General features: G+C 53.6%; 1 protein-coding gene across 3 annotated transcripts in view; it reads right to left on the minus strand.

The window, feature by feature from the left end:
* VTCN1 (V-set domain containing T cell activation inhibitor 1) overlaps positions 1 to 24,110 on the minus strand; it is a 267,404-nt gene that overhangs the window by 131,142 nt on the left and 112,152 nt on the right. For all 3 annotated transcript variants that reach the window (XM_085620698.1, XM_085620697.1, XM_085620699.1), the window contains exon 3: positions 5,214 to 5,558. In XM_085620698.1, coding sequence (XP_085476824.1) covers positions 5,214 to 5,558 — 345 coding nt within the window. The remainder of the gene's footprint in view (positions 1 to 5,213; positions 5,559 to 24,110) is intronic.

Genomic DNA, 24,110 nt, shown 5'->3' on the forward strand with positions numbered 1-24,110 from the left:
AGTCAGAGTTTGCATCTGCACTGAGGAGAGCACAGTGGCTGCACTGTCCCTGTCTGTGCTGGGCAGGCATGGACAGTCAGAGTTTGCATCTGCACTGAGGAGAGCACAGTGGCTGCACTGTCCCTGTCTGTGCTGGGCAGGCATGGACAGTCAGAGTTTGCATCTGCACTGAGGAGAGCACAGTGGCTGCACTGTCCCTGTCTGTGCTGGGCAGGCATGGACAGTCAGAGTTTGCATCTGCACTGAGGGAGGCACAGTGGATGCACTGTCCCTGTCTGTGCTGGGCAGGCATGGACAGTCAGAGTTTGCATCTGCACTGAGGGAAGCACAGTGGCTGCACTGTCCCTGTCTGTGCTGGGCGGGCATGGACAGTCAGAGTTTGCATCTGCACTGAGGGGGGCACAGTGGCTGCACTGTCCCTGTCTGTGCTGGGCAGACATGGACAGTCAGAGTTTGCATCTGCACTGAGGGAGGCACAGTGGATGCACTGTCCCTGTCTGTGCTGGGCAGGCATGGACAGTCAGAGTTTGCATCTGCACTGAGGGAGGCACAGTGGCTGCACTGTCCCTGTCTGTGCTGGGCAGGCATGGACAGTCAGAGTTTGCATCTGCACTGAGGGGGGCACAGTGGCTGCACTGTCCCTGTCTGTGCTGGGCAGGCATGGACAGTCAGAGTTTGCATCTGCACTGAGGGGGGCACAGTGGCTGCACTGTCCCTGTCTGTGCTGGGCAGACATGGACAGTCAGAGTTTGCATCTGCACTGAGGGAGGCACAGTGGATGCACTGTCCCTGTCTGTGCTGGGCAGGCATGGACAGTCAGAGTTTGCATCTGCACTGAGGGAGGCACAGTGGCTGCACTGTCCCTGTCTGTGCTGGGCAGACATGGACAGTCAGAGTTTGCATCTGCACTGAGGGGGGCACAGTGGCTGCCCTGTCCCTGTCTGTGCTGGGCAGACATGGACAGTCAGAGTTTGCATCTGCACTGAGGGGGGCACAGTGGCTGCACTGTCCCTGTCTGTGCTGGGCAGACATGGACAGTCAGAGTTTGCATCTGCACTGAGGGAGGCACAGTGGCTGCACTGTCCCTGTCTGTGCTGGGCAGACATGGACAGTCAGAATTTGCATCTGCACTGAGAGAGGCACAGTGGCTGCCCTGTCCCTGTCTGTGCTGGGCAGACATGGACAGTCAGAGTTTGCATCTGCACTGAGAGAGGCACAGTGGCTGCCCTGTCCCTGTCTGTGCTGGGCGGGCATGGACAGTCAGAGTTTGCATCTGCACTGAGAGAGGCACAGTGGCTGCCCTGTCCCTGTCTGTGCTGGGCAGACATGGACAGTCAGAGTTTGCATCTGCACTGAGGGGGGCACAGTGGCTGCCCTGTCCCTGTCTGTGCTGGGCAGACATGGACAGTCAGAGTTTGCATCTGCACTGAGGGGGGCACAGTGGCTGCACTGTCCCTGTCTGTGCTGGGCGGGCATGGACAGTCAGAGTTTGCATCTGCACTGAGGGGGGCACAGTGGCTGCACTGTCCCTGTCTGTGCTGGGCGGGCATGGGCAGTCAGAGTTTGCATCTGCACTGAGGGAGGCACAGTGGCTGCACTGTCCCTGTCTGTGCTGGGCGGGCATGGACAGTCAGAGTTTGCATCTGCACTGAGGGAAGCACAGTGGATGCACTGTCCCTGTCTGTGCTGGGCGGGCATGGACAGTCAGAGTTTGCATCTGCACTGAGGGAGGCACAGTGGCTGCACTGTCCCTGTCTGTGCTGGGCAGACATGGACAGTCAGAGTTTGCATCTGCACTGAGGGAGGCACAGTGGCTGCACTGTCCCTGTCTGTGCTGGGCAGACATGGACAGTCAGAGTTTGCATCTGCACTGAGGGAGGCACAGTGGCTGCACTGTCCCTGTCTGTGCTGGGCGGGCATGGACAGTCAGAGTTTGCATCTGCACTGAGGGAGGCACAGTGGATGCACTGTCCCTGTCTGTGCTGGGCAGGCATGGACAGTCAGAGTTTGCATCTGCACTGAGGGAAGCACAGTGGATGCACTGTCCCTGTCTGTGCTGGGCGGGCATGGACAGTCAGAGTTTGCATCTGCACTGAGGGAGGCACAGTGGCTGCACTGTCCCTGTCTGTGCTGGGCAGACATGGACAGTCAGAGTTTGCATCTGCACTGAGGGAGGCACAGTGGATGCACTGTCCCTGTCTGTGCTGGGCAGACATGGACAGTCAGAGTTTGCATCTGCACTGAGGGAGGCACAGTGGATGCACTGTCCCTGTCTGTGCTGGGCAGGCATAACTGAGGGTGCATTGTGGTACGGACATAGGAGCAGACTTACAATAACTGGCGCATCTCTGCATGTCAGCAGGGATGTGCCAGTTATTGTGCGTCACGGCTTCCCCACCATGTTGCGCCGCATTTACAATGCGGCGCACCATGGGGCAAAAACGGACAGTTGCGTGATGCATCTGTGCCATAAAGGCAGCGCATTGCTGGAGTTGCGTCGCAAGCGCGACGCAGCTCCAGCAAGGCTCTGGGGTGCCCTATCTTTACAATGCTGCTTCAATCCTTACGCCTGCTTACACAGCATGGGCTCAAAAGTGACTGAGTGAAATCTTGTAGATTTCACTCAGCCACTTTTAGGAGGCGTTCCTGTGACAGAACGCCCTGCGCAGGAACGCCTACTTCTGGCGCACGGCTTTACAACGTGACGCATCTCCCAGATGCGTCAGGTTGTAAATACCCCACAGCATGGCGCTGGTTTTGCGCCGCCGCTGCATCACAAAAGTGACGCAACGGCGGCGTAATAGGGGCGCAAGGGGCTTGTAAATCTGCCCCAGAGTGTGTGCCCTACTGGCACCTGGTCTCATTTCTGGACACTATAAACCCTGCCCTCTTTTATGGTATTCACAATAAGTATATAAAACAGTGATGAACGGAATACTTAAATTAATCTCAGCCACTGGTAATTACTTGGGATGCATTCCAATCCATTGTTTTATAGGACACCATGCGATCTCAGTTTGGACCCAGATATATGCAAATCAGTATAGACTCTGCTCCAATCAGAACAATCCATCCCAAACTGCCAAGCCAGGTCCTCCCTGAATTGGAACACAAGCAACCCAGGATTGTTTTTTCCCTAGTTATGGGCTCATCAGCTGGGTACAGCTTGGGTCCGATGGTACGGTGTGCACAGGACCCACATCTGGGCATACCAATCCCACTTAGGGTGACACAATAAGTATACAAAACAGTAGCTGATGTGGCATGGTGCGCAAACAACGATGGACTGGGATGCGGCCCGAGCGATTGTCAGTGGCTGAGATTAATTCAAGCATTCCCTCCATCACCTTGTTTTGTTTTGCTCTTTTCTGGTAGTGGCAGACACAAATCTCTCTTATAGTCACTACAGGACAGACCTTAACGTCTGGCCACCGTAGACCTAGCCACATTTCCTGTCAAAGAAACCAAGCAATGTCTTCTTGTCATAATAGCTATAACGCGCCTTTGTGGTGCCTACAGATCAGCCCTTCCCTTCTGCTCTCCACACACCACCACCTCTCTTTTGGTGTCTACAGACTATGATTGTTTTTCTAGTCACCATATCCCTGGCCATCTCTTCCTGTCCGTGTAGATATCACAGTGCTATGTGAAGCCTACAGACCAGCCTTTCTCTTCTGGTCTCCACACACCACCTCCTCTCTCTTCGTCTTTACAGACTGTGGGGCATATCATCAAGCTGGCGATAAAAAATTATCGCCGCTTTTGCGGCCGTTTTCGGCCGAAAAGCGGCGATAATTTTATCGCCTAATTAGCAAGGTCACGCTAACGCGTGAAGCCTTGCATTAGCGTCAGGATTCCTAATGCCCCGCTTTGCATCTCTAATGAGATGCAAAGTGGGCGTTCCTGACCTAACATGACAGGAGAAATGTCGCTAAGCGACATTTCTCCTATCATCAAGCCCCACGCTATGAAGCATAGCGACAGGAAAAGTAGCAATAACCCCTGTTATCGCTACTTTCCTTACGCCTGCTTCAGGACTGACTTAGCCTTGATAACCTATGGAAGGTGGATATCATGGCTAGGTTTGTGAGTCCCTATCAGCAAGCTAACGCCACACTTCGTGAGATTATCGCTGGGTTTCCAGCGGTAATCTCATGTTAGGCAGTTAGCGCCAGGATTTTTATCGCTTTTGAAATAAGCGTTGCTAATAGCACGCTATCTCAGCGATAAAAATCCACGCTAGCCGGCAATAATTATCCTAGCGCTAAGTGCGCTTAGCGATAATTATCGCCGGTTGATGCTGATATGCCCCTGAGATCCTCTCCTACTCACTGGAGACCTGGCCATTCCTTCTTGTCCACTAAACTCTCTACTAGTGACTACAGATCAGTTCCTCTCCTCTTGTCTCTTCAGACCAGGTACTCTCCTCTGGGCTCTACATACCATGTACTCTCTTCTGGTCTCTACAGACCATGTACTCTCTTCTGGCCTCTATAGACCATGTATCATTTAATGGTCTCCACAGGCCATGTACCCTCTTCTGGGCTTTACAGATAATGTACCCTTTCCTGGCCTCTACAGACCATGTACTGTCTTCTGGCCTCTATAGACCAGGTACCCTCTAATGGTCTCCACAGGCCATGTACCGTCTTCTGGGCTTTAGAGACAATGTACCCTCTCCTGGCCTCTACAGACCATGTACCCTCTTCTGGCCTCTACAGACCATGTAACCTCTCCTGGTCTCTACAAACCATGTAGCCTCTTCTTGTCACTATAGATATCATACTGTCTTCTACTTCCTACTGACCAGCCGTCTCTTCTGGATGCGGAAGACCTGGCCTTCTCAGCTAGTCGCCATCACTCCACCTTCTGGTCACTAGAGACAATGTCTTACTGACTGGTATACAAAGATTCTCTTACTGTCAGTGCAGCCCTCGGTCACCGCCTTGTCCCTGCATTTCAGACTCATTCATGCCCCCGCCTTAGTTTCAGACCTTGCTGTCTCCACTCACCACAGACCTCACTCTCCTCTCAGTGCTATCTTGAAGGTCTTCTGTTCTGTGCACTAAAGAGTAGGTTAGCAAACCGGCATGCAAGGCATGCCATGCTGTGAGTTTATGGAGCCACAAGCCCTGTAAGGTTGAGCTGTACTGATCAAAGGTGCAAGTGTACAAATCTCAGACACTATCAGTGCTTTGAAGCATGCCACTTACTTCCAACCCGGAACTCCATCTTGGCGTTTCCTGCGCCAGCAGACGTGGTCACGGTGCACTTGTAGGTCCCAGCATCTTCTAGCTTGACACCGGTCAGCTTCAGCGACGCGTTACCTGATCCCACCTGTGTTGGGAACAGCTCAGCCCGACCCTTGAAGATGGCGTTCTGGTCCTTGAGGTTGTCAGCGCCCTTTTCATAGCGGTAGACGATGCCGCTCTCTCCCTCCTTCTCCCACAGGATGATGTTATTTTGTTTTATATCAGGAGTGAAAGTGCAGAGCAGGATGCCCACGTCCCCAATACGGCTCACGGAGGTGGAGGCTTTCACAGTGTTGGAGATGCTTCCTGCAAGGCAGAGGTCAGAATTCAATGAGAGATCAATTCAAGGCCATCTGTTACCCAGCCAACTCAAGCTGCAGATTCTATGACCATCTACCAATGCGTACCCCATGGGCAGGTCCTTCTGTGATCCACCCATCTCATGCGGCAGAGCCCATAACCATTTGCCAATGTGTATGTTGGAAACCAGGCAACCGGGTTAGCAGTCACCAGGTTCCCAGCACAATGGTAGCTTGGCTCGAGCGGTCGGGGGTCAGGCACCGTGTTAAGCGTACGTCACACCCTCACAATAACCATGCGTTCATCCGTTCCAAAAACGACACTACACCGTAAAGATTATGAAAGAAAGTAGTTTGTCTTTATCTTATTTTCTCTTAGTTGCAGGTTTCAAAACATACATACAATACCATAAGACTTTTCTTGAAAATAGCAGGTCAAATAAATAATACCACAGTGGGGTTTCAATAAATAGGATCAGGTCATAAATAAACACGGAATAAATATAGGTGCAATAAATACAGATGGCAAATAAATACAGTCAGGAATAAATACAGTGGAAGACAATAAATAAAGCACCCTCAATAACTTAAATAACACAATCAATGACAATTACAGTTCACCACCCTTTCACGAGGTAGTTTGGTTTCACTTTGCCCAAGTACAGATTGTGGTCATTTGGATGACATGGGGGGTGTCCCACCTAGATTGGTCAAGGCTGGGCCTGAACTGAGGTAGAATAAGGGTAACCTAAGGATCTGGCTCTCCCAAAATACACAACCCCTCACAGAGGTCACTGCACCAGTCTCAGTTCACCCCTGGCACTCCCAAGCTGGTTCTAACACCCCTCTAGCCCCTAGAATGGTCTTTTAGGGCTCCACGGGGCCTCAGACGCCCCCTCTACCACTTACTGCCCTTTTCACGATGTTCGGCTCCGCTCGGCGCCGGGTCGACGTCGCTGGACGGCTCCGGTTCGATGTCGCTGGGCGGCCTCGGTTCGGTGTCGCTGGGCGGCTTCGGATCGATGTCGCTGGGCGGCCTCGGCTCGATGTCGCTGGGCTGCTCCGGCTCGATGTCGCTGGGCGGCCTCGGCTCGATGTCGCTGGGCTGCTCCGGCTCGATGTCGCCTTCCGGCGTCGCAGGGTCACGGCCTCCCCGCTTCCGGGTGTCTCCGGAGTGCGACCTCCACTCCCGACCTCCGGCGCGCTTCACCTCAGATTCCGGCGTCTCCGGAGTGCGATCTCCACTCCCGACCTCCGGCGCGCTTCACCTCGATCTCCGGCGACTCCGGAGTGCGATCTCCACTCCCGACCTCCGGCGCGCTTCACCTCGACCTCAGGTGACTCCTTACTCGACCTCCGGTGCCTCTCCACGACCTCCGTCGGCGCCCTCTCTCGACCTCTGACGGCTCCGGGTACGACGTCTGCTTTCTGTCAGCGCCGCTTCTCCACCTCAGGCCTCAGGTCTCCAGGCTTCTCGACGTCAGGACTCCAGGAGGACACCGCTAAACAGGTCAGGAGCTTGCTGGTCTTCTTCTTTAAGGCCTCTTCACAATATGTAGGTCCTTAAGATGGTTTTTCTGGTCTTGGTCCCACACAGGGCTCTAGGCTGGGCTTGGTCAGTAGGGACTAGCATCAAGGGTGGGTTTCTGGACCCCACTCCAAGCACTGGTTTCCACCCCTGCTGCCTTACTCCGACCTCCTTCTGAACTGGTCCTCTCTCCTCTCTAGTCAGATGCCAACTGCCAACCTGAGATGGCCTCCCAACATTCTAAACTGCCTCCCACTGTCACAGGGTTCTAGAATGTTCCAGGAGGTTCTGGTGATGTCACAGGTGACAATAGGTGGCCACCATTTTGTGTCTCAGGCCCTCAGACAGAAGTTCCAGGGGTAGGGAAAATGGCTCCCTGACCCTGCGTCAACACTAAAAAGTCTGGTGGTTCCCAAAAAGGAAAAATTATAACAGGGTTTGAGGCAAAAGTGGGACAAAATAAATAATGATGAGGAGGGACCACCCAAAGGGCTGACAGGTCTAACACGCGTCCCCCCCAGCTGAAAGTGGGGAGAGCTACCCAACCCCTTAGGAGTTCTCATCACTAAGGCGGAAATACCTTGAGAGACCGTCTGCATTGGCGTGGTCCACTCCAGGCCGATGTTCCACCTGAAAGTCCATTCCCTGTAGGGAGATAGACCACCTTAGCAACTTGGGATTCTCCCCCTTCATCTGCATCAGCCACCGAAGGGGTCTGTGGTCGGTCTGAACTAGGAAGTGCGAGCCAAACAGGTATGGCCGCAACTTCTTCAGAGCCCATACCACGGCAAAGGCTTCACGCTCTATTGCACTCCACTTCTGTTCCCTGGGAAGTAGTCTCCGGGATAGGAAGACCACGGGTTGATCCAGACCTTCTTCATTGAGTTGCGATAACACTGCCCCAATGCCATGTTCCGATGCATCTGTCTGGACAATGAACTCCTTGGAAAAATCTGGGGCCCTTAAGACTGGGGCCTCGCACATGGCTTGCTTCAGTTTCACAAAGGCCTGCTGACAAGCCTCCGTCCAGACTACCCGTCGAGGTTGCTTCTTGGACGTAAGCTCCGTGAGGGGGGCCACAATGGTACCGTACCCCTTCACGAAGCGGCGGTAATATCCGGTGAGGCCCCGAAAAGCTCGGACCTCAGTCTGAGTCTTGGGGGGTTCCCAGGCCATGATAGCCTCAATTTTCGCCTGGAGGGGTTGCACCGCTCCCCTACCCACCAAGTGTCCAAGGTACACTACCGACCCCTGCCCGATCTGGCATTTACTGGCCTTGATCGTTAAACCAGCGTGTTTCAGGGCCTGGAGAACAGCTTGCAGGTGACGCAAGTGATCCTCTCAGCTGTTACTGAAGACGGCAATGTCGTCCAGATAAGCAGCAGAGAAACTCTCCATTCCAGTGAGGATCTGGTTCACCAGACGCTGAAACGTGGCAGGTGCGTTCTTGAGCCCAAAGGGCATCACGCAGAACTGGTAGTGGCCCTTGGGCGTGGAGAAGGCTGACCTTTCCTTAGCTCCATCAGTCAGAGAGATCTGCCAGTACCCGGAAGTAAGGTCAAAGGTACTCAGATATTGGGCAGCTCCCAGCCGGTCAATCAGTTCATCCGCCCTCGGTATCGGATGAGCATCAGTCTTAGTTACTGAGTTCAGTCCCCGGTAGTCCACACAGAACCTCAGTTCCGGTTGGACCCCCGGTGGTGCAGCTTTTGGTACTAGTACCACCGGACTGGACCAGGGGCTGCTGGAAGGTTCAATCACTCCTAGCTCCAGCATCTTAGTGACTTCACTGTGAATGCTGGCCTTCACCTTGTCTGTCATCCGGTAGATCTTTGACTTCACAGGTGGGCTGTCTCCTGTGTCCACATCATGGATGCACAGGTGAGTCCTACCCGGCACAAGGGAGAACAACGAAGAGTACTGCCCCAGGACCTGGCGGCAGTCCTCCTGCTGTTCAGGAGTTTGGGACGGGGAGAGAATCACTCCCTCCACCAACCCATCCTTCTCTTGAGACGCAAATAAGTCGGGGAGAGGCTCGCTTTCCACGTCCTCTGCTCCGTCAGTCACCATCAGCAATATGACTTCGGGCCTTTCATGGTGGGGTTTGAGGCGGTTGGCATGCAGCACCCGTAGGGGCTGGCGAGGGGTCTTCAGATCCACCAAGTAGGTAGCCTTACCCTTCTTCTCCAACACCTCAAAGGGTCCTGACCAGCGATCCTGGAGGGCGCTAAGCTCTCCTGGTTCGATCACCCACACCTTCTGGCCAGGCTCCAACTCCACCGGGTGAGCATTGTGGTCATACCACGCCTTCATCACTGCTTGGCTGGCTTCCAAGTTGTCAGAAGCTTGCTTCCACAACTTAGCCATTTGGCTCCGGAAGGCCAGCATGTAGCTCACCACGTCCTGGGGAAGCTTTCTGGGAGTTCTTTCCCATCCGTCTCTCACCAGGCTGAGAGGTCCACGCACAGGGTGCCCATACAAAAGCTCGAAGGGGCTGAAGCCCACTCCCTTCTGTGGAACTTCCCTGTAAGAAAACAGTAGACAGGGTAGGAGGACGTCCCATTTCCTCCGCAGGCTTTCAGGCAGACTTCTGATCATGCCTTTCAAGGTTTTATTGAACCTCTCCACCAGACCATTGGTCTGGGGGTGATAAGGAGTGGTGAACCGGTAGGTCACTCCACACTCCTTCCACATGGCCCGCATGTATGCTGACATGAAGTTGGTCCCCCTGTCGGACACAACTTCCTTGGGAAAACCCACTCGGGTAAAGATTCCCATCAGGGCCCTAGCCACAACAGGTGCAGTAATGGTCCTCAGAGGTATAGCCTCTGGGTACCGTGTGGCATGATCCACCAGAACCAGGATAAACCTGTGACCAGCTGTAGTAGGCGGATCTAACAGACCCACAATGTCGATGCCCACCCTTTCAAAGGGGGTGCTAACGACAGGAAGTGGTCCAGGGGAGCTTTCAGCTTCACCCCTGTTTTCCCACTGGCTTGACAAGACACACATGTCCGGCAGTAGGTGTCGGACGACACTTTCATTTGAGGCCAATAAAAGTGTGGGACAAGACGGGCAAAGGTCTTGTCTTGCCCCAGGTGTCCTGCCAAGGGGATCTCATGAGCCAATTCCAGAAGGAAGGCTCGGTAACGTTGAGGGACAACCAAGGCCCGTGACGATCCGTGCATGGGTGCCTTGGGTTCACTGTAGAGGAGGCCATCCTCCCAGTAAATATTGTAGTTCCCCTCAACGTTCCCTGCTGCCTGGGCTTCGGCCTGTCGCCTCAGTCCCTCAAGGGTAGGACACTCCCTCTGGCCCTTGCAGAATTCCTCCCTGGTCGGCCCTCCCTCCACGTGCCACTCGGCCGGGATGGGTAGGTTCTCCAGTTCGGTAACATCCCCCTCCGCGGACTCCTGGTCCACCACCTCCGGTGGCCTATCCGTCACACGGGGCGCGGATGCCGAGGCAGGCTCTCCCTGCCCTCGGTTCTTCCCTTGGTCGGCAGCCGGCGGTGCCTTTGTTCCAGGCTCCCGCCTAAACGAACTCCCCCTCCGGGTAGTCGCAGACCTTGTGCTGACACAGGCCCAGTCAGGTGTACCCAGCATCTCAGCATGAGTCCGGTATTCCACCTCCTTCCAAGCATTATGCTCCATGTCATTCCCCAGCAGACAATCGACTGGCACGGCAGGGCTTACGGCAACTTTTAGTAACCCTGCAACCCCTTCCCATTCAAATGGAACCTCGGCCACCGGATAGTGGCCCATTCTGCCGTCAGCCATCGCGGCAGGGTGGAGTACATGGGGAATCACCTGCTCTGGAGACACCAGTTGACTACGTACCATAGTCATACTGGCTCCTGTGTCTCTCAGAGCCTCCCCTCTTTGGCCGTTGATGGTGACCCACTGCCCATACTTTGTGGTATTTGCGGGCACCTGGATCTTAGGAACCATCTCCCGTTCTCCCAGGGACACTAAAGTGACGCCCACCCACTCCCTTCCCTTATCTAAAGGCATCTCCTCCCCGAGCACTACACTAGCTACTCCGGGGGTCTTTCCTCCGATGGGAGGGGGTGGTCTTTTCGGGCACTTCACATCTCCCTTATAGTGTCCGACACCACCGCACTCAAAGCAATGGACAACCCTTGGCTGCTGACTCTGGCCAGGATTAGGGTTTCTGGGGGGGTTAGCCCTAGGGGTGAATCCTGTTCCCTTCCCTTGGGAACTATTTTGGGGGCCTTTAGAGAACTCCGTTTTCTTTTCCCCTCCCTCTTTCTTCTGGGGGGCGCCCTGTCCGGTCTTTTGAGAGTCCCCTCCGGTCCCCCTTGTGGACACCCGGGTACTAGCCCAAATGTCCGCCTCCTCAACAAGCTTCCGGGGATTGGTCAGCTTGCTATCCACCAGGTGTTGACGCAGTTCAGGGAAACATTTTTCGAGCAGGTGTTCCTTCAACATTAAATCAAACAACCCCTCGTAGTTCCTCACCTCACTGCCCTGTATCCAACCCTCTAATGCCTTCTTTGCATAGTCCAAGAAATCCACCCAATTCTGTGTGCCCAGTTTGTGGCTACCCCGGAACTTCTGCCTGTACTTCTCGGGTGTTAGTCCAAACTTTCTCACGAGCGCCACTTTCATGGTGGGGTAGTGGGTCTGCTCATCCTGCTCTAGGGCCAATAATGTATCCCTACCAGCTGGAGGCATGTATCTATACAATCCCCCTCCCCAATATTTCTCTGGAACCCCATGGACTCTTAAAGAGACCTCATAGGCTGCTAGCCACCTGGCGATATCATCACCCGCACTATAGCTAGTTACTATGTCTTTTGGCAAATAGGGTTTGGATTCCCTGGTGATTTCTCTTTCTTCGCTGCCACCATTAGGAGCAGGGTGTGCCCCGACCCGTAGCATCTGGAGATCGATCTCCCTGAGCCTCAACTCGTGAGCCATCCTCCGTTCCTCCTTTTCTTTCTCCAGCTTCGCCAATTCCCATGTGAGCTGTCTTTTCTCCCTCCGGTCAGTGAATTCTGCTTCTAGTAAGCCGTGGCTAGAGACACTGCTGCCCTTCCTTGAAGGTGTTCTGGGCCCCGCTACTAGGTCCCCCACCTCAGGTTGGTACAAACCAGCCCCCTCGCTGTCAGGCTCTCCATCCCTGTCCTCCTTCTCAACCTTACTTTCTCGCCGTGCCTCCCCCCAAGCCCTCAAGCTGGTCTGGAGTTCACCCTTCTTTGCACCTTGGGGACAAAACACGCCCTCTCGCTGACAAAACTCCCTGAGTTGGGCCACAGTATAAGTTTCCACATCCTCCAACACAAACTCCATTTTGCCCACTCAGGATAGAAGACAGTTGCTTACAGAAGCTATGCAGGGGGGTACCTTTTGTAATACCTCCTCCCACCACCAGAAGTAAATTTGAAAAAAACTAAACTCAAAATTAGGAAGTCCGCTTGGAGAAAACTCCCGGTGTAGGCCTATGGACTACCCACAGTTATTGTCGAGTAGACGCAAGCACAGCTCTATCCCACCGCTGAACACCAATTTTATGTTGGAAACCGGGCAACCGGGTTAGCAGTCACCAGGTTCCCAGCACAATGGTAGCTTGGCTCGAGCGGTCGGGGGTCAGGCACCGTGTTAAGCGTACGTCACACCCTCACAATAACCATGCGTTCATCCGTTCCAAAAACGACACTACACCGTAAAGATTATGAAAGAAAGTAGTTTGTCTTTATCTTATTTTATCTTAGTTGCAGGTTTCAAAACATACATACAATACCATAAGACTTTTCTTGAAAATAGCAGGTCAAATAAATAATACCACAGTGGGGTTTCAATAAATAGGATCAGGTCATAAATAAACACGGAATAAATATAGGTGCAATAAATACAGATGGCAAATAAATACAGTCAGGAATAAATACAGTGGAAGACAATAAATAAAGCACCCTCAATAACTTAAATAACACAATCAATGACAATTACAGTTCACCACCCTTTCACGAGGTAGTTTGGTTTCACTTTGCCCAAGTACAGATTGTGGTCATTTGGATGACATGGGGGGTGTCCCACCTAGATTGGTCAAGGCTGGGCCTGAACTGAGGTAGAATAAGGGTAACCTAAGGATCTGGCTCTCCCAAAATACACAACCCCTCACAGAGGTCACTGCACCAGTCTCAGTTCACCCCTGGCACTCCCAAGCTGGTTCTAACACCCCTCTAGCCCCTAGAATGGTCTTTTAGGGCTCCACGGGGCCTCAGACGCCCCCTCTACCACTTACTGCCCTTTTCACGATGTTCGGCTCCGCTCGGCGCCGGGTCGACGTCGCTGGACGGCTCCGGTTCGATGTCGCTGGGCGGCCTCGGTTCGGTGTCGCTGGGCGGCTTCGGATCGATGTCGCTGGGCGGCCTCGGCTCGATGTCGCTGGGCTGCTCCGGCTCGATGTCGCTGGGCGGCCTCGGCTCGATGTCGCTGGGCTGCTCCGGCTCGATGTCGCCTTCCGGCGTCGCAGGGTCACGGCCTCCCCGCTTCCGGGTGTCTCCGGAGTGCGACCTCCACTCCCGACCTCCGGCGCGCTTCACCTCAGATTCCGGCGTCTCCGGAGTGCGATGTCCACTCGCGACCTCCGGCGCGCTTCACCTCAATCTCCGGCGACTCCGGAGTGCGATCTCCACTCCCGACCTCCGGCGCGCTTTACCTCGATCTCCGGCGACTCCGGAGTGCGATCTCCACTCCCGACCTCCGGCGCGCTTCACCTCGACCTCAGGTGACTCCTTACTCGACCTCCGGTGCCTCTCCACGACCTCCGTCGGCGCCCTCTCTCGACCTCTGACGGCTCCGGGTACGACGTCTGCTTTCTGTCAGCGCCGCTTCTCCACCTCAGGCCTCAGGTCTACAGGCTTCTCGACGTCAGGACTCCAGGAGAACACCGCTAAACAGGTAAGGAGCTTGCTGGTCTTCTTCTTTAAGGCCTCTTCACAATATGTAGGTCCTTAAGATGGTTTTTCTGGTCTTGGTCCCACACAGGGCTCTAGGCTGGGCTTGGTCAGTAGGGACTAGCATCAAGGGTGGGTTTCTGGACCCCACTCCAAGCACTGGTTTCCACCCCTTCTGCCTTACTCCTACCTCCTTCTGAACTGGTCCTCTCTCCTCTCTAGTCAGATGCCAACTGCCAACCTGAGATGGCCTCCCAACATTCTAAACTGCCTCCCACTGTCACAGGGTTCTAGAATGTTCCAGGAGGTTCTGGTGATGTCACAGGTGACAATAGGTGGCCACCATTTTGTGTCTCAGGCCCTCAGACAGAAGTTCCAGGGGTAGGGAAAATGGCTCCCTGACCCTGCGTCAACACTAAAAAGTCTGGTGGTTCCCAAAAAGGAAAAATTATAACAGGGTTTGAGGCAAAAGTGGGACAAAATAAATAATGATGAGGAGGGACCACCCAAAGGGCTGACAGGTCTAACAGTACCCCATGGGCAGGGCCTGCCACAACCCACCCAACTGAAGTAGCAGAGTATATGACTATCTACCAATGTATACGCCATGGGCAGGGCCTTCCTCCATCTACCCACAACAAGAAGGGAGCATGAATTATCCTGTACCCATTGTAATCTCAGTGGCAGGCCTTTCTCCCAGGTCCTTCTGCCATCCACCCAACAGGAGAGGGCAGAGTATGTGACCCATGTCAATGTGTAGCCATGGGCATGGCTTTCTGTCATTCACCCAACACAAGAGGAATATAACCCTTGGGCAGGGCCATGCACCAACAAAAGAGGGCAGAGTACATGCCCCTTGCTGGTATCAACTCAAAGGGCAAGGCCTGCTGTCACCCACCCAGCAAGAGAGGGCAGAGTATATGACCCTTCGCCAGTGTTAACCCAAGGGCAAGGCTTGCTGTCACCCAACAAGAGAGGGCAGAGTATATGACCCTTCGCCAGTGTTCACCCAAGGGCAAGGCCTGCTGTGACCTACCCAAGAGAGGGAAGAGTATATGACCCTTGCCAGTGTTAACCCAAAGGGCAAGGTCTGCTCTCATCCACCCACAAGAGAGGGCAGATTATATGACTCTTCGCCAGTGTTAACCCAAAGTTCAAGGCCTGCTGTCACCCACCCAAGAGAGGGCAGGGTATATGACCCTTCGCCAGTGTTAACCCAAAGTTCAATTCCTGCTGTCACCCACCCAAGAGAGGGAAGAGTATATGACCCTTCGCCAGTGTTAACCCAAAGTTCAAGGCCTGCTGTCATCCACCCAACAAGAGAGGGCAGAGTATATGACCCTTCGCCAGTGTTAACCCAAAGAGCAAGGCCTGCTGTCATCCACCCAACAAGTGAGGGCAGAGTATATGACCCTTCGCCAGTGTTAACCCAAAGGGCAAGGCCTGCTGTCACCCACCCAAGAGAGGGCAGAGTATATGACCCTTCCCCATTGTTAACATAAGGGCAAGGCCTGCTGTCACTCACCAAGAAAGGGCAGGGTATATGACCCGTCGCCAGTGTTAACCCAGAGGCAAGGCCTGCTGTCACCCACAAGAGAGGGCAGAGTATATGACCCTTCGCCAGTGTTAACCCAAAGTTCAAGGCCTGCTGTGACCCACCCAAGAGAGGGCAGAGTATATGACCCTTCGCCAGTGTTAACCCAAAGAGCAAAGCCTGCTGTCGTCCACCCATGAGAGGGCAGAGTATATGACCCTTCGCCAGTGTTAACCCAAAGTTCAAGGCCTGCTGTCACCCACACAAGAGAGGGCAGAGTATATGACCCTTCCCCATTGTTAACATAAGGGCAAGGCCTGGTGTCATCCACCCAAGAGAGGGCAGGGTATATGACCCTTCGCCAGTGTTAACCCAGAGGCAAGGCCTGCTGTCACCCACCAAGAGAGGGCAGGGTATATGACGCTTCGCCAGTGTTAACCCAGAGGCAAGGCCTGCTGTCACCCACAAGAGAGGGCAGAGTATATGACCCTTCGCCAGTGTTAACCGAAAGTTCAAGGCGTGCTGTGACCCACCGAAGAGAGGGCAGAGTATATGACCCTTCACCAGTGTTAACCCAAAGAGCAAAGAGTGCTGTCGTCCACCCATGAGAGGGCAGAGTATATGACCCTTCGCCAGTGTTAACCCAAAGTTCAAGGCCTGCTGTGACCCACCCATGAGAGGGCAGAGTATATGACCCTTCCCCATTGTTAACATAAGGGCAATGCCTGGTGTCATCCACCCAAGAGAGGGCAGAGTATATGACCCTTCGCCAGTGTTAACCCAAAGTTCAAGGCCTGCTGTGAGCCACCCAAGAGAGGGCAGAGTATATGACCCTTCGCCAGTGTTAACCCAAAGAGCAAGGCCTGCTGTCATCCACCCAACAAGAGAGGGCAGAGTATATGACCCTTTGCCAGTGTTAACCCAAAGGGCAAGGCCTGCTGTCACCCACCCAAGAGAGGGCAGAGTATATGACCCTTCCCCATTGTTAACATAAGGGCAAGGCCTGCTGTCACTCACCAAGAGAGGGAAGGGTATATGACCCTTCGCCAGTGTTAACCCAGAGGCAAGGCCTGCTGTCACCCACAAGAGAGGGCAGAGTATATGACCCTTCGCCAGTGTTAACCCAAAGTTCAAGGCCTGCTGTGACCCACCCAAGAGAGGGCAGAGTATATGACCCTTCGCCAGTGTTAACCCAAAGAGCAAAGCCTGTTGTCGTCCACCCATGAGAGGGCAGAGTATATGACCCTTCCCCATTGTTAACATAGGGGCAAGGCCTGGTGTCATCCACCCAAGAGAGGGAAGAGTATATGACCCTTCGCCAGTGTTAACCCAAAGTTCAAGGCCTGCTGTGACCCACCCAAGAGAGGGCAGAGTATATGACCCTTCGCCAGTGTTAACCCAAAGAGCAAGGCCTGCTGTCATCCACCCAACAAGAGAGGGCAGAGTATATGACCCTTTGCCAGTGTTAACCCAAAGTTCAAGGCCTGCTGTCATCCACCCAACAAGAGAGGGCAGAGTATATGACCCTTCGCCAGTGTTAACCCAAGGGCAAGGCCTGCTGTCACCCACCCAAGAGAGGGCAGAGTATATGACCTTTCGCCAGTGTTAATCCAAAGAGCAAGGCCTGCTGTCATCCAACCAACAAGAGAGGGCAGAGTATACAACCCTTCGCCAGTGTTAACCCATGGGCAAGGCCTGCTGTCACCCAACAAGGGAGGGCAGGGTATATGACCCTTCGCCAGTGTTAACCCAAAGAGCAAGGCCTGGTGTCATCCACCCAACAAGAGAGGGCAGAGTATATGACCCTTCGCCAGTGTTAACCCAAAGTTCAAGGCCTGCTGTGACCCACCCAAGAGAGGGCAGAGTATATGACCCTTCGCCAGTGTTAACCCAAAGAGCAAAGCCTGCTGTCGTCCACCCATGAGAGGGCAGAGTATATGACCCTTCGCCAGTGTTAACCCAAAGTTCAAGTCCTGCTGTCACCCACACAAGAGAGGGCAGAGTATATGACCGTTCCCCATTGTTAACATAAGGGCAAGGCCTGGTGTCATCCACCCAAGAGAGGGCAGGGTATATGACCCTTCGCCAGTGTTAACCCAGAGGCAAGGCCTGCTGTCACCCACCAAGAGAGGGCAGGGTATATGACGCTTCGCCAGTGTTAACCCAGAGGCAAGGCCTGCTGTCACCCACAAGAGAGGGCAGAGTATATGACCCTTCGCCAGTGTTAACCCAAAGTTCAAGGCCTGCTGTGACCCACCCAAGAGAGGGCAGAGTATATGACCCTTCGCCAGTGTTAACCCAAAGAGCAAAGCCTGCTGTCATCCACCCATAAGAGGGCAGAGTATATGACCCTTCGCCAGTGTTAACCCAAAGTTCAAGGCCTGCTGTGACCCACCCATGAGAGGGCAGAGTATATGACCCTTCCCCATTGTTAACATAAGGGCAAGGCCTGGTGTCATCCACCCAAGAGAGGGCAGAGTATATGACCCTTCGCCAGTGTTAACCCAAAGTTCAAGGCCTGCTGTGACCCACCCAAGAGAGGGCAGAGTATATGACCCTTCGCCAGTGTTAACCCAAAGACCAAGGCCTGCTGTCATCCACCCAACAAGAGAGGGCAGGGTATATGACCTTTCGCCAGTGTTAACCCAAAGTTCAAGGCCTGCTGTCATCCACCCAACAAGAGAGGGCAGAGTATATGACCCTTCGCCAGTGTTAACCCAAGGGCAAGGCCTGCTGTCACCCACCCAACAAGAGAGGGCAGAGTATATGACCCTTCGCCAGTGTTAACCCAAGGGCAAGGCCTGCTGTCACCTACCCAAGAGAGGGAAGAGTATATGACCCTTCGCCAGTGTTAACCCAAAGAGCAAGGCCTGCTGTCATCCACCCAACAAGAGAGGGCAGAGTATATGACCCTTCGCCAGTGTTAACCCAAAGTTCAAGGCCTGCTGTCATTCACCCAACAAGAGAGGGCAGAGTATATGACCCTTCGCCAGTGTTAACCCAAGGGCAAGGCCTGCTGTCACCCACCCAAGAGAGGGCAGAGTATATGACCCTTCGCCAGTGTTAACCCAAAGAGCAAGGCCTGCTGTCATCCACCCAACAAGAGAGGGCAGAGTATATGACCCTTCGCCAGTGTTAACCCAAGGGCAAGGCCTGCTGTCACCCACCCAACAAGAGAGGACAGAGTATATGACCCTTCGCCAGTGTTAACCTAAAGTTCAAGGCCTGCTGTCATCCACCCAACAAGAGAGGGCAGAGTATATGACCCTTCGCCAGTGTTAACCCAAAGAGCAAGGCCTGCTGTCATCCACCCAACAAGAGAGGGCAGAGTATATGACCCTTCGCCAGTGTTAACCCAAAGGGCAAGGCCTGCTGTCACCCACCCAAGAGAGGGCAGAGTATATGACCCTTCCCCATTGTTAACATAAGGGCAAGGCCTGCTGTCACTCACCAAGAGAGGGCAGGGTATATGACCCTTCGCCAGTGTTAACCCAGAGGCAAGGCCTGCTGTCACCCACAAGAGAGGGCAGAGTATATGACCCTTCGCCAGTGTTAACCCAAAGTTCAAGGCCTGCTGTGACCCACCCAAGAGAGGGCAGAGTATATGACCCTTCGCCAGTGTTAACCCAAAGAGCAAAGCCTGCTGTCGTCCACCCATGAGAGGGCAGAGTATATGACCCTTCGCCAGTGTTAACCCAAAGTTCAAGGCCTGCTGTGACCCACCCAAGAGAGGGCAGAGTATATGACCCTTCGCCAGTGTTAACCCAAAGAGCAAAGCCTGCTGTCGTCCACCCATGAGAGGGCAGAGTATATGACCCTTCCCCATTGTTAACATAAGGGCAAGGCCTGGTGTCATCCACCCAAGAGAGGGCAGAGTATATGACCCTTCGCCAGGGTTAACCCAAAGTTCAAGGCCTGCTGTGACCCACCCAAGAGAGGGCAGAGTATATGACCCTTCGCCAGTGTTAACCCAAAGAGCAAGGCCTGCTGTCATCCACCCAACAAGATAGGGCAGGGTATATGACCCTTCGCCAGTGTTAACCCAAAGTTCAAGGCCTGCTGTCATCCACCCAACAAGAGAGGGCAGAGTATATGACCCTTCGCCAGTGTTAACCCAAGGGCAAGGCCTGCTGTCACCCACCCAACAAGAGAGGGCAGAGTATATGACCCTTCGCCAGTGTTAACCCAAGGGCAAGGCCTGCTGTCACCCACCCAAGAGAGGGAAGAGTATATGACCCTTCGCCAGTGTTAACCCAAAGTTCAAAGCCTGCTGTCATCCACCCAAGAGAGGGCAGAGTATACAACCCTTCGCCAGTGTTAACCCAAGGGCAAGGCTTGCTGTTATCCACCCAAGAGAGGGCAGAGTATATGACCCTTCGCCAGTGTTAACCCATGGGCAAGGCCTGCTGTCACCCAACAAGAGAGGGCAGGGTATATGACCCTTCGCCAGTGTTAACCCAAAGATCAAGACCTGGTGTCATCCACCCAACAAGAGAGGGCAGAGTATATGACTCTTCGCCAGTGTTAACCCAAAGTTCAAGGCCTGCTGTGACCCACCCAAGAGAGGGCAGAGTATATGACCCTTCGCCAGTGTTAACCCAAAGAGCAAAGCCTGCTGTCGTCCACCCATGAGAGGGCAGAGTATATGACCCTTCGCCAGTGTTAACCCAAAGGGCAAGGCCTGCTGTCACCCACACAAGAGAGGGCAGAGTATATGACCCTTCCCCATTGTTAACATAAGGGCAAGGCCTGGTGTCATCCACCCAAGAGTGGGCAGGGTATATGACCCTTCGCCAGTGTTAACCCAGAGGCAAGGCCTGCTGTCACCCACCAAGAGAGGGCAGGGTATATGACGCTTCGCCAGTGTTAACCCAGAGGCAAGGCCTGCTGTCACCCACAAGAGAGGGCAGAGTATATGACCCTTCGCCAGTGTTAACCCAAAGTTCAAGGCCTGCTGTGACCCACCCAAAAGAGGGCAGAGTATATGACCCTTCGCCAGTGTTAACCCAAAGAGCAAAGCCTGCTGTCGTCCACCCATGAGAGGGCAGAGTATATGACCCTTCGCCAGTGTTAACCCAAAGTTCAAGGCCTGCTGTGACCCACCCAAGAGAGGGCAGAGTATATGAACCTTCGCCAGTGTTAACCCAAAGAGCAAAGCCTGCTGTCGTCCATCCATGAGAGGGCAGAGTATATGACCCTTCCCCATTGTTAACATAAGGGCAAGGCCTGGTGTCATCCACCCAAGAGAGGGCAGAGTATATGACCCTTCGCCAGTGTTAACCCAAAGTTCAAGGCCTGCTGTGACCTACCCAAGAGAGGGCAGAGTATATGACCCTTCGCCAGTGTTAACCCAAAGAGCAAGGCCTGCTGTGACCCACCCAAGAGAGGGCAGAGTATATGACCCTTCGCCAGTGTTAACCCAAAGAGCAAAGCCTGCTGTCATCCACCCAACAAGAGAGGGCAGAGTATATGACCCTTCGCCAGTGTTAACCCAAGGGCAAGGCCTGCTGTCACCCACCCAACAAGAGAGGGCAGAGTATATGACCCTTCGCCAGTGTTAACCCAAGGGCAAGGCCTGCTGTCACCCACCCAAGAGAGGGAAGAGTATATGACCCTTCGCCAGTGTTAACCCAAAGTTCAAAGCCTGCTGTCATCCACCCAAGAGAGGGCAGAGTATACAACCCTTCGCCAGTGTTAACCCAAGGCCAAGGCTTGCTGTTATCCACCCAAGAGAGGGCAGAGTATATGACCCTTCGCCAGTTTTAACCCAAGGGCAAGGCCTGCTGTCACCCACCCAGGAGGGGACCATGTTTACTCCTCATTCCAGGAGGTAGAGGAAGAGTGACTCCCCCCAACGCCTCTGCCCTGCTGTAGACCAGGCCCTTGTCGCAGGCTATGTTTAGAGCGCTGGTCATTAGGGACCAGGTGGAAAGAATGGCCAAAAGCATCCTGGGAGTATTCAGTGAGCCCACTCAGGTGGAGGCAGGATCTAGTGGTGGCCAGGTGAGGGCCACAAAGCAGGGTACTTTGAAGGATTTGATAGGCTCAGGGAAGCCTTCCAGAAAAGTGCATGAAGCAGAATCATGTATCCTGCTGGGAGATAGGCAAGCCTGTTGTTCCAAATACAGACCCCGATGGTGGTTTCCCTCTGGAGGAGTGGGTGTGTCGTAGGAAGATTTCTACTCTGACGAGTATAGGGACTCGAGCCGCCCCTGGTGCCTAGGATCCCAAGCCTCTGAGTTCCCAGAGGGGGATGGGGCAATTCAGATATGTTCGACCCTACAGAGATCTGTGAGAAGGTGGCCTGATATATGCTGTCCACTAGTTATAGTGGCCACCTTGCACCAGTCCAAACAACCCTTATTGATGATAGGTTTAAAGACAACCTTTATTGAAAGCTATCCTAGTGGTAGCTATGGAGAGCAGCCTTCAGGTTAAGTCTTGAAGGAGTGTTAAGCAGCTTGGTTTACCAGATTAGAATCTCTTGAATAACTAAATGAAAGGAGAGCCACACAAGGTATAAATATAAAATATATGTATTTATTTGTAAACACTCACGAATAATCTCTTTATGAGATTAGAGTCCAGGATACACAATAATATAGTTCAAAAACGACAGTAAATAGCACAATATACAATGGGCCCCAGGGGGGGACCAAACCATATATTAAGAAAGTGGTATAAGAACTACGACTTTACTAGACACAGGGCCTAGAGTCTATAGAATCGCTGGGACCCCAAGGAACCACCCAAGGTAGTGACATAGGGGACCCACGGGGGACGTGTGCAGTGTGAGAACACAGCCGCGAGCACCGTTAGCTTCTATGGGGAAAGTCGCGCTTGGAACTTTAAAGTTTAAGGACACTTAGGAGAGGACTTTGAGCAAACCCCTTTAGACTTAGGGGCTTCTAGGGTGAACACCCACGGGAGCATGGGAGTGCTCGAGTTACCTCACCCAGGGAAGCCGGATTCATAGGTGTCAAATGGTGTTGGGTCGCGTCGTCATTTTCAATGGTGACCTGCTGCAAAGTGCTGCTGCCGGGAAGAAGAGAAGTGTCCGGTGTGATCCAAGCCTGGATAGAAGATCAAAAGAACCTGAAAGCAGAGGGGACAGAGTCTGGGTCACTCGTCAGTGACCAGGGGCACGACAGACGAATGCCCACCGATGTCGGGTGTTTCAGGTGAGAAGAGGTGAAGCTTGACTCTGCAGCCATGAGGACCAGGAGGTGTTGACGATGACCAGGAGCTGGATTCGAGCTGTCCCACAAAGGATGTCGAGTGCTGCGGTGTCGGTGCCCGGATTGAACCCAACAAGCCTTGGCAACAGCAACCCATGCAGGAAGAGAAAAGATGCTTCGGTGCGGACCAGCAAGGTCCTGGAGACTCCCCAAGCGATGGAGAGTCAGGGCATGTCTGGAGCAACCAGGTAAGCCCAATCAGAGTTAGAGTTGCCTTCACAGGGACCCACCAGTCGACGGACCAGGGATCGCAAAGGGACCTCAAGAGGAATCACTCGGAGAGTGTAGGCCAGTGATCTTCAGTGGAAATGCTGCTAGGGTGTGGACTACAAGTAGCCCAAAGCACAGACTCAAGGATCGCCAAGAAGCATATGCACTTGCAAATGTGCATGGTGTCCAGGGGTTTTGGTTCCACGGTCCCCACGAGGGCTACTGGTCTCAGCTTTGCTGGGAGCTCGGGTCGGCCTCTGGGATGTCTTGAAACCCACCGCCTGTGTTGCAAATTCTTTGGAGTCCGGCGGGAGCTTCGGAGGTGCAAACCGGTCAGATGCGTTTTAGGTGCCTGCCTTGCAGGGGATTAACTCCTTTACTCCAACGGAGATTCTTCAGTCATCTAGCACTTTGTAGATTGTCGAAGTTCCAGGATTCTGTGTCAGAGTTTCGTCCAGGTAAATCTAAAGTCCTGTAGCCAGGGGTTCCTACTTTATACCCCACAAAGGGGTGGGACAAACTCTAGGGACCCACCTATGGGAGGGTCAGGAAAGAGGGGTGTCTACATCCATTTCCTTTGTCCAGTTTTGCACCAGAGCAGGAGCTGGTAGCCCCTGCAACCGGTTTGAGCTGGACTATGCACAGGGACACCAAATGTGCCCCCAGTGCAGACTTCAAAGCACTCTTGGAGTGCACCTACCCAGCCCCAATACACTAAAGCCTGTCTGGGAGGTGGTTACACTCCCTGTGACAGGAAACCTATTGTCCAGGCCTCCCCTGCCGGAGTTTCGTCCAGCAGCAGGAGATAAGACTCGTGTCTGTCGCTGCAGCATCCGTTTGTGATGCCAGGGCTCTTTTAAGTTGGTACCGTGTATACCGGTTGTGCCATGTTTCTCCCTCTAGTAGGGTGGGATCATACTCCCACACCAGTTACTGGTGTGGGGGTGTGATTCCAAGGTGTTTGACACCAAACACGACATGTTTCCATGCAGCAATTCCAAAGTTAGCATTTACCGTTTGGTTATAATGCACTTAAGAGTATATGGTTTGGCTGCATCACTAACAACCCCGGAATAAAGATTCCAAAAGCTGCCGAGGGGCTCTGCTCATGCATGGGCACCCTCTCA

Source organism: Triturus cristatus, chromosome 8 (genome assembly GCF_964204655.1).
Source record: "Triturus cristatus chromosome 8, aTriCri1.1, whole genome shotgun sequence".
Lineage (NCBI taxonomy): Eukaryota > Metazoa > Chordata > Amphibia > Caudata > Salamandridae > Triturus > Triturus cristatus.